This window comes from Epinephelus lanceolatus, chromosome 21, assembly GCF_041903045.1.
Source record: "Epinephelus lanceolatus isolate andai-2023 chromosome 21, ASM4190304v1, whole genome shotgun sequence".
NCBI classification, from domain to species: Eukaryota; Metazoa; Chordata; class Actinopteri; order Perciformes; family Serranidae; genus Epinephelus; species Epinephelus lanceolatus.
In genome coordinates, this window is record NC_135754.1 from 15,414,046 (window position 1) to 15,424,793 (window position 10,748).

At 41.6% G+C, this 10,748-nt stretch overlaps 1 protein-coding gene across 1 annotated transcript; it reads right to left on the reverse strand.

Annotated features, from left to right (window-relative positions):
• Positions 1–2,160: 2,160 nt before the first annotated feature.
• crym (crystallin, mu) lies at positions 2,161–7,545 on the reverse strand. The gene is made up of 8 exons (XM_033610819.2): positions 7,235–7,545; positions 7,011–7,161; positions 5,188–5,250; positions 4,997–5,098; positions 4,083–4,266; positions 3,770–3,891; positions 3,565–3,649; positions 2,161–3,465 (listed from the first exon to the last, which is right to left on the reverse strand). The coding sequence occupies exons 1-8, from the start codon at positions 7,399–7,401 to the stop codon at positions 3,392–3,394; spliced, it is 948 nt and encodes a 315-aa protein (XP_033466710.2). The 5' UTR covers positions 7,402–7,545; the 3' UTR covers positions 2,161–3,391.
• Between the last annotated feature and the right edge of the window lie 3,203 nt (positions 7,546–10,748).

Below are 10,748 nucleotides of genomic sequence, written 5' to 3' on the forward strand. Positions count from 1 at the left end.
CCTTACTGAGAACCGGTTAACTCACCTGGCTTTTGGTTCTTCTTGATGTGGATATCATCATGTGAATTAATTAATTAATTCTTGTCAGCTCGAGGCTGTCATTGTCTGAAACTCATATCACACTGGTTATGTGGTATATAAACACGCTTTTACGCACGACTGGTGACACTGTGGAGGAGATCAGAGAGCTATGAATGCAGGCCGGTGCCTGGAGGAGGACGGTAGCTTTACTTTTAATGGAGACCTCCACCAAATGGTCCAGATTCTGACCCAGAGTGGAATCTTGAAGTGTTGGTATCAGAAGATGAATGCGTGAAATGCAACTTTCAGCGCCAACATATTATTGCCATTTGTTGCAAATGAAACTCTGACCAGCCGTGATGCAGGGCCGTAATACTTATTTAACATTGGGGGGACCTTCGTAAATCACCACTAACCCCCTCAGGTGAAATTTTAATTTTACAGCTAAACTGACCATTTTACAAATTTGAAGGAAAACTCTTGGATCAGGACTTTTCAGAGTTTAGATGGCTGAGTGCCATTTTAAGGAGCCAGCATATGATTAAGGGTCACACAGGAGAAGTGAACACTGACTTTTTTATGTTATTTTTAGGCATGACATACTGAACTATGCTTTTTTTCTTAAATAAATTGTTTTAACTTTTTCTGACTTTTTTAATGACAATTTACAACAACGATTGACAATATTTTGCACAATGTTTAATATCATAACAATGACCACAAATAAGTATTCATTGTATTTCAGAGAACTGTGTTCAAATACTGATGCTTGGTCAGTGGTCCTCTACTGAAATATTAGAGGCACTCTTAGGGTGCGTTCCAAATTGCATACTTTTTCATTTTACTAATTGTATGTACTGCAGCTGCCCCTAAAAAGTGGGTCCTGTTGCATGCAGTATGCACACAATCGAGACATACTACTGTCTCATAATGTTATGCTCTGAACTTTGCCAAGAGGTCCAGCGCTCACGATCAGAGGAGCTGGTGTAGCAGAGTCTTGTTCTCTGATAGGTTCAGTGTCCTCCTCCAGAGCAGACTCCCCGACCAAGGTACCTTTTAACCGTATGTTTTCTGGGAATAACTGACACAATCAGAAACCAGAAACAAGTTGTTTTTTCGTTTTTGGGCAAAAAACGAAAAAATGAAAAAACTGTTTTTTCGTTTTTGACAAAAAAATGAAAAAACGAAATTCAGCTCAATTCCTTGTTTTCTGATCCTACTGCAAAAAACAAATTTACCACTCCATATTTTGTTTCATTGGTGGGCAGGCTCTCAGCGCTCCTCATGCTTCTGATTGGCTAATGACCAGGTCACCAGTGAATACGAGTGTTAGTGAATCAAATTGTTCACCACTTCACTCCTCCGTGAGTTATGAGTTATGCGTTATGTGAGTTATCTGTGTGTTGTAAAAGCATTTTGCTCTGCTGCTGTAGACAGCCTGTCTAAATGATGTCTTGAAGCCTGTCTGATTGTATGTGGGGTTTTTTTTCTTCATGTCGGCATGTTAAGCTTGTATTTTCGGTCTCTGGAGACACTCCAATAAATTTGCCTATGCAGTATTGTACCAAATTGGCCTTTGTTTTACTGTGTTTCATACACTGGGCCCCTTGGTTATCTTCTAGAAATGAGCTTGTAATTAATTTATTTTCTTTATTTTCTGTGAAGTTAAACACGACTGATAATTAAACGTCCGCTCGCTGTCCGTGGTGCTGAAATATGCGCCGAAATAGGTCCGATGTTTTCACTGCTCTCACCAAGTCGTGCATTACATGCAGACATGAGGTATTATGAATGTGAGAAACAGCTTCATGTCCTTTGAAACAGTTTTCAATAGCATAGTATGTACTTCTGACAGGTCAAAGACCAAAGTGAAGTTTTATATAAGTTCATATTTTTGAAACTCCATCATCATCAGTAGCTCTGTGACGTCATGTCATATTGCCATACCTTAGCTTTTGCTGAAACGACACCCCTGGTCAGAGGTGTTACCCAATCAGCAGCAACCTGTATCTAAATCAAATTTTGGTAGATGCTAATTGTGCATACAATCATTGTTGTTATGCCCAGGCTAGGGCTGTCTGAGACACAACATGAAAGGCCCCATCTTCCCTAAGTCCACACAATGACAAAGACATGTGGAATGATCAATAGTGTGAATTTATTACAATAATTAAATGACAGAATTGAGGTAAATAATAACGTCAGGGTGGACTAAAGCCAAAATAACAAACAAAACAATCCTGTCAAGGGAGTAAGTAAATAACCTAATCAAAAAATAAGACACAAATGACAAAAAGCTTACCTCCCTAACTTAATAAACAGGAGAAAAGTGTGAGCAACAAAACTGGCAGTCGATACAAAATGATGGTTCACTACAATACTACAATGTGTGTGGCTGGTTGGGAGAGGAGGAAGGTGAGGAATGCCTGCTAGGCAGTGCACCCACGTAACACAATATGATGTTCAGTGCACTGTATCTGTTTACATACATGTTTTGCTAAGTTTTGCTGGGGCTGAATGCAGCCCTGGTCTCTCAATACGTCGATGATACCTACTTGTGCTCGCCTGGCACAAAGGCCAAAAACGTTTCTAGCTTCCAGGTTTACTTCCAATGTATGCAGCCCACTGAATATGTGCAGTAGTGTTTTACCTGCTGGCTCCGCCCACAAGTTCCTACTCAGCTCATAAACTTTACATCCCAATGATGTCACAAATTTTTTCTCGGCTCAAGGAATGTTTTACAAATATAAAACCTCCATGGATATAAAAAGAAATTACAGAAAGAGTCATAATTGACCTTGTTTGCAGTTTGAGGTGTCCTGTCAACAATTTTACAGACATCTCTTTTATAATGGTAGTCATGGAGAAAATTCTTTTTGGGCCACAAGGGATTTTTTTCACCTCGACTCCACAGGGGCCACCGGGAAAAATTGAAAGCAAGGATAAACAGTGTTCCTGGGGGGCTGCTTCAAGCTAATTAACACACGGAAGTCGGAAAAAACATTTCCCAACTTGACAAATGGGATCAATGAATGCAGCATTAGCATTGTAACGTTAGCATTTAGCTCAAAGCACTGCTGTGCCTGATAGGAACAGCCTCTGTCAGGCTGTACTTTGTGCAAATTGCTTGATAAAGTGCTTCAGCTAATCAGTATTCAAAGATGAATTTTCTGCAAACTATGATTAGTCAACTAATCATTTCAGCAGGAAATATCAAGCTCTATGGCAAGATTGGTATGCATATGTTTGGCACGTTAATCTGGTTATCAGAAGAAGAATTATTCATGAATCCCCGAATATACACACAGGTTATACGGCTGTGTTTTTTTTTCATTGTCCTGTCTTGTGTTGCCTAATTTCGATGGCGACTTCATGATTGGCTGGCTTTGGCTTTCCATTGGTCAAATACCAGCTTAGCAGACACAGCATCTTGAACTCCCATCCCTGTTATTGTAAATACAAAACAAGTCTTACAATACTGATTTGGAAAAATGAAGTACTTTCCACGTGATGTGGACCAGGCATACATCAGGAGGGGCTTACCGAGGGATTTAAACACGGTTGTCTTCCCTCTGTGGGCAGGTTTTGTCCCATTAATAACGTCTCCCAGCTCTGCAAACACCTCAGCCTGAATCAAGACATCCACAAACATATTTTACTTTACATATTCTGCAAAGGGAGCCAATGACACACAATCAGTTATACTGTATATTACTGAGACAGTTAGAAAGCACAATGACAAACTGACTCCAGAGAGGATGACATCACCGGACTCAGTCATTGCACCCTCCCTGCTGTCAGCATACACCACCGCCTCCTTCATCAACACGTCGTCCAGCTCCCGCCAGTTTGGCCTGCAAGCTCCCACTGCTGCTCAGCAACAGCAGAGAAACAGTGGGAAACACTCATTTCATTTTAGACATAATTCATGACATAAATTACCGGAAAAAATCCACACAAAATCTGTTCTGTGAGTTTTAAACACTCCCTAAATTCTGATCTATTTGCCGGGTGCAGATCTAAAAATCTCATCCACATGTATGTTAATTATTTCTCCTCACCTGCCACATGGGCTCCTGGTTTGACCCACTGACCAAAGAGCACTGGCTCTGTACATCCGGTTACCGTCACTATGACGTCTGCTCCCTTCACTGCCTCCTCCACCGAGACACATGCCGTCACCGGGCCACTGACAGATTGGGAAAACCTCTCCACTCCCTGTCTTGTGCGACTCCACACACGCACCTGTGGTGAGGACCCAGGGGAAATAAGACAGTTTGTGAAAAGACAGACGACAGGGCAGGTCATTTTTTCATTAGTATTGTGACTTAATTCCCATTAAACGACTTTATTTTCATCATATTATAACTTTTTTCCAAAATTATTATGACTTTATTCTCAAAATATCATTCTCAATGAGCAGAAATCTCACTATAACACATTTGAGCTTAAGTTCAGGGGTTTATGAATGAAGGAAAATAAATTATTATATCACTGAGGTGAATATCACATTTACATTTTAAGAGGTTACTTCCCTAAACAAAAGATACAAAACAGGAGGGAAGAGTAAACCATGCCTACATGTGTGAAGACATACATTTTATATTCAATAATATTTAAAATTTTCACCATAGCGGCTGAATTTTGTATGGTACTTCATATAAATCAAGACATGTACACCATAGATCGTTGCATAAAAATTCATCAGAATGCAGGAAATTAAGTGTTTGATGCTCAAAATGTCAAACAAACAAACAAGTATTAAAACTAATACTGAAACTGATAAAAATAAACTAAAACTAAACATTTTTAAACAATAAAAAAATAGCAAAAAAGTATGAAAACTACCTGAAACTGAAAACTAAATAAAAATAAAAACTAATGAAAAATATGCCTTTGCCCTGAGCTGATAAATGCAAAGGCTTCTGTTCAGACTTGCCATTCATTAACTCACAAGATATCACTATAACTGTACCTCTTTGAATGAAAACATCTCTGTAAAGACATTGTAATGACTCAAAGCTTGTTTGCCAGATCCCAAGATGGCCAACACCCTTGCTTCAGGGCTCATCAGCAGCTGTGACAAAAACACAAGTGATCAGAGATAGGACTGCAGTGATAGATTATATAGAGCATGCGTGAATAGATGTTAAAAAACGGATGTACCTTAGCAGAAATGGCAGAGACAGCAGCTGTCCTCATGCATGTTATCACCTCTCCGTCAATGACCTGCAGGTTGGAAACATGCTAAGACTGTTGAAGCTGTGGGAACTAAATGTTTATAGTGGCTGTTTTTATGCCCTATAATACACCGGGCACCTTCTGTCCTTCTCTCTCTCTCTCTCTCTCTCTCTCGTATTCTATTACTGCATCTTGCTAACTCGGCCATTCTGGATGTCACTAACTCGGCTTCTTCTCCGGAGCCTTTGTGCTCCACTGTCTCTCAGATTAACTCATATCGCAGCGGTGCCTGGACAGCGTGACGTGTGTGGTTGTGCTGCTGCCGTGGTCCTGCCAGATGCCTCCTGCTGCTGCTGCCATCATTAGTCATTAGTCATACTTCTACTGTTATTATACACATATGACTATTGTCACACATGTATACTGCCAGATATTAATACATACTTTCAACATATTGTACCACAGTAGCCAGAACTATAACTATAATATTATTACTTTCAATAATGTTGTTGTAACCTACTGTCATTACCTGCATCTCTCTCTCTCTCTCTCTCTCTCTCTCTCTCGCTGTCTCTCTCTCTGTCTCATTGTATCATGCGGATTACTGTTAATTTATTATGCTGATCTGTTCTGTACGACATCTATTGCACGTCTGTCCGTCCTGGAAGATGTAGAAGGATCCCTCCTCAGTTGCTCTTCCTGAGGTTTCTACCGTTTTTTTTCTCCGTTAAAGGGGTTTTTTTGGGGAGTTTTTCCTTATCCGCTGTGAGGGTCATAAGGACAGAGGGATGTCGTATGCTGTAAAGCCCTGTGAGGCAAATTGTGATTTGTGATATTGGGCTTTATAAATAAAATTGATTGATTGATTGATGTAGAGCTACCTTGGCAGCCATTTCAATATACACTGCTCAATAAAATTAAGGGAACACTTTTTTAAAAAGTGGAAAAGCAGAATGTAATATGAGTTTTATGTCAGCTTTATCACTGTTAATGTTTTGTGAAGTGTTAGTATGTCATAATAAATGTTATCTAAAAAGTAATTAAAAACTTTTCAGTATTATGAGTTATAAAAAAAAAGTCTTAGGGCGCATTCTCACTGGCATTGTTTGGTCCGCTTAAAACGAACCCTGGTCCGCTTCCACGGATAGTTTGGTTTGTTTGGAGTGGTGTGAACGCTCATTGAAACTCTGGTGCGGACCAAACAAGCCAACCTTGGTCCTCTTGAAAACTGGGGGTCTCGGTTCACTTCAACCAAAGAGAGGAAGTGAACCAAAGAGAGGAAGTGACGTAGAGCGCTTCACATTTTGGTGTTTGGTGTTTTTGTGGTGACCAAGCTGGCTGAAGGGGATGGATTTCCATTTTCGGTCCTGGCCAATCCGATGAGCCGGGTTTTCTTCTTCCTTGTGCTTTTTTTCTTCTTGGTCAGTGGTCATTTCGGGCAATACCGCCCCCAAACGAGCAGCTGTTGTAACTGCGTGACGTTGTTCAGGCGGTTTGGTCCGCTTTAAAAAGTGCAGTGTGAAAGTGAACCAAACCAAATGAAGGTGTGAAATTTTTCGGCATTGCCCGGACCATCCTGGTGTGAATGCACCCTTAGTGTGTGTACTTTTCTTGCGAGGCGCTCAATCATATGCTGGCTCCCCAAAAGGACACAGTATTCAAAACTTTGAGAACCCCTGATCTAAAATTTTTGTTTTAAAATAAAAAAAATCACCCAAGGCCTCGCTGAAGGTCTGGGCTGCAGAAAGTGTTGATTAAAAATGGTCCCCCTGATGTTAAATAGGTGGATACGGCCCTGTTTCACTCACAGCCTTGACGTTCCCATATTCCGGGTCCAGCAGCACCACCGCGGCTTGCGTGGCCGGTAAAGTTGAGCCTTCCTCCCTCTTGTAGAAACACACCAACTTTGTGCACAGGACTCCGTCATTCTGCATGTACGTGGGCATCAATCCCAGGAAGCTGTAAAAAGAAAGAAGTGTCAGGCAGCAATGGGAACAGCGTGTTAATATTTCACTTGAGAGAGCAGTCTTACCCGCTGTGTTTCTGCAGAGGCACGGTGGTGCGCACAGGCTGGATCACCTCCGCGCTGTCTCGTCTGGAGAACTTTCCCAAAGCTTCCTCCAGACGAGGGATCAACTCTTTGTACCGCAGCAGGGGCTGCACCTCCTGCTCCCAGATAACAACAGGGGGCCCGGCCATGGCTCCTGTGAGTCAGATAAGTTAACGGACGCGATTTTGGTCCAAAGTTCGCCTGCCGAGCGTGTATCCGTGCTGCGTTCAAGAGCTGCAATAAGGCTCCTGTAACACTGTAGTAAAAGTGGGACGAGACACGAGAAGACCGAGCAGGAGAGAGGAGAGAGGTCTGTCTGCAGCCTGCGAGAGGGGCGGAACCTGTAGAGTGGGCGGACCGTGTAGGGGGCGTGTCGTGTAGTTGTGTAAATCCAATCACGTTGAACCACGGGAGACGTAAAATGAGACCCGCCAAAAGCAAGAACAAAACAAGGAAATAAACGAGAGAGGTCTCAGAAAAGAATGATGGCGGATCGTATCCAGACTGGAAGTGTCCTTATATTTTATTTAGTAAATGTAACACACTTTTACAATTGCTGCACATAGTTATATTATTACCCGGGGCTATGAACTAAGCAAGTAAGTTATATATTTTAACCACAATATTAAATATTATTGTGCAGACAGAAGGAGGCTAGCCCGTTGCTGTGTAAACTGAGCAAAACAAGGTAACGTTAGCAAGATAGTTTCAGAGGGGGTTATTTGCCCGTTTGGTAAATTACATGCAGCGTATATATATGTATTTCTGTTCCCAAGTAGATAAATCTAAGCTAGAAATTGTGGCTGTTGTAATGTAGCCAGAAATAACTTGGAAATTGTGACTCCGCTGTAATAATCAGGGCAGGAATTATACCACGGCCAAACGGCCAGTGCCGTGGATGCCCCAGACTGTGGCCATAATGCCCCTCGTACCCATACGGCCAGTGCAGCATGCCCTGTTTTGAACTGGCCGCTGTGCCCATAAAGTTTTCTCATTCAAAACTACATGCACCCCAGTGTGTCTGTCTCTTTATTAAATGCACATTAGTTTCACAGAAAATATTAAGAAATTCCACTAAGCATCAGCACACTGCTAAACTGTAGCCTCAGTTTGTGCCTCATACAGATCTGCTGGTAAAGTTAACTTAACGTTAGCAAGCGTGATAAAAGATGGCAGAGAGGCGACGTTGTGCAAATAAACCAAAGATTTATTAATTCTTTGTAGCAGTAAACACATGGGCCGATAACAAATGTGTTAACTAACTATTCTAAAGCTTTACAAGCTATTCAGGGCTGCCGACGATAACATTAATATGACTAACAGACAGCAAGGCTACGGTACGGTAATGTACTGACACTCCTCAGACAGACAGACACACGCACACACATACCGGACAGCCTCTCAGTCCTCAGCCGCTAACGTTAGCTCATGTACAACACAGGTACCACACAGAAACTTTTACAAAGGGTCATAATGTGCTTCTAGTGACTGTCAAATCGCCAGCGAACGTTGTTTACTGCGGACACTGTGCCTGCTCTCATGGGACAAAGATCCTCTGAGAAGAAAGATGGTTCACTCTGCTCTGTCGCCAGGAACAAACTGGGAGGCAAAGATCACCAGAGGGTTCACCAAAACGTTTTTTTGACAGTCAGTTGAAAATGATGCAAAAAGACTAGCCTGGTTCCAGACCATAGACCCCGCCCACTCAACTGGGTAGGTTTGCATCTCTGGTCTGGCATACTGCAATGAATTTGCGATTTATCTCGTCCAAACGATGGATGGACCAATGAACGCCGGGGGTGGGGGCGGGTCTAGTGATTAGCCAGTCAGCACCACGCTGATGTCAAGCTGTACGCCGGTGGGTAACTGGTGAGGATAGCAACAATGGCGACCGCTACAGATCCTACAGACCACATTAACGATGCTATCGAGTTATTTCGCCACTACTCACGTTAATGGAGGACCAAATTAAGGAAGCTGCTAAACTGGATTTAACGGTGATGCAGCTGGGCGTGCACGATGACGGAGACATTTTAAACGGGCAATACTTGCTTGTTTCGGCACCCCTGAGGCATGGATACTAATGACGTCAGATTCTGGGTGAGTCGTTGATCTCTACTGATTGGTTAGGGAAAAGTCAAATTCCCTCCCCCTTGTAAATCGCCTTCAGTGGAGGCAATGTCAGACTGAAGGTTCTGCGAGCTTCAGTCTGACACTCAGGCAACAAAAAGACTTGATGGGGCACTTATCAGAGGAGGTAACGGAGAAGCTACAAGCTTTCAAGGATAAAATGCGAAGAGCCCTCTCCTCTGAGGCATTTCTTAGCCAGCTATAAGGTGTAATGGCTTCACAGATTGACTTTTTTTCTTTTGACTCCTCCAATAAAATGTGTCACGGCCCTACTGGGGCCTTTAACCATTCTCTTCTGTTTTGAAGTGGACATGCTACTGCTGCCCATATTTGGACGTCCTGGCTCAGCTGATTAGGAGCACCTGGGTCCGGTGTTCCAGCCCCCAGCGCAGTTCACTCTCCCAGATCCCTGCCAGCGCCTGCCCTGCACGTTTGGTTTCTTTGTCTTTTGGTTTTGCATCCAACATGACACTCACACAAACCCTCAACCACACTTACACAACTGATAATACTGACAAACACACCTCATCTATTTGGTCCTCTGTTCTAAATCATTTCGTTTGAAGAAAATAAATAAATTGTTTTATTTATTGGCACTTTGACGTTCCGTTGTTCCTTTTGTCATGACTTTTGAGCCAGGTCGTGACAAACCTGAGAAGCTTTGAAATGTTTTTTTTTGTATTTATTATATATTATATTTTTTAGAACATACGCATTTATGCATTGTATTTTTATAATTTATGCATGTCCTGCAAAAAGTATAATATCAATAAACATCCTGATAAAAACAAAAACTTAATTAACCCTCAAAGGGCAATCAGTTTCTACAGCTCAGAGCCATTCACATGACTTGAATTCATAAAAACATACATAAGTACCAGAAGAAGAAGAAGAAAAAAAAAGCTACAGTCCTCATACAGTAAAAATAAATTAATGTGATAAGATCACCCACTTAACAACAAACACATTGACAGACTAAAAGACAGTAGTGGTGAGTGGCTCCTCTTCAGTGCAGAATGGAGATATTCACAAGATCCTTGCTACTTACCTCCATTAGGCTTTGTGCTGCCAGACAAATGATTCCTCCTTTGGGGATTAATAAAGTAATTATCATCTTCTCAACTCATTCTCATGTAAACTCTTGTAATTTACTACTTTGGCATAATGGCCTGCCATTTAACTCATTAGTTATGTAGCTTATCCTTAAAATATAAACAGTCTGTATATAGTAATAATAACAATATTTGACAATCAGCTCACTTTCCCTCTCATGTAAGATGAATGGACAATACATTTTGCTGAATAATAATAATAATAATAATAATAATATTTGTACACTTGAATACATTTATTATAGGGCAAAGAA

Coding starts and splice junctions, on each gene's coding strand:
- crym (XM_033610819.2), bottom strand. CDS start 7,401: ATGGCCGGGCCCCCTGTTGTTATCTGGGAGCAGGAGGTGCAGCCCCTG. Junction 4,267..4,996: donor AGATGTTTTCATTCAAAGAG/GTACAGTTATAG, acceptor TCCTCACCACAG/GTGCGTGTGTGGAGTCGCAC. Junction 3,466..3,564: donor AACCGTGTTTAAATCCCTCG/GTAAGCCCCTCC, acceptor TTACAATAACAG/GGATGGGAGTTCAAGATGCT.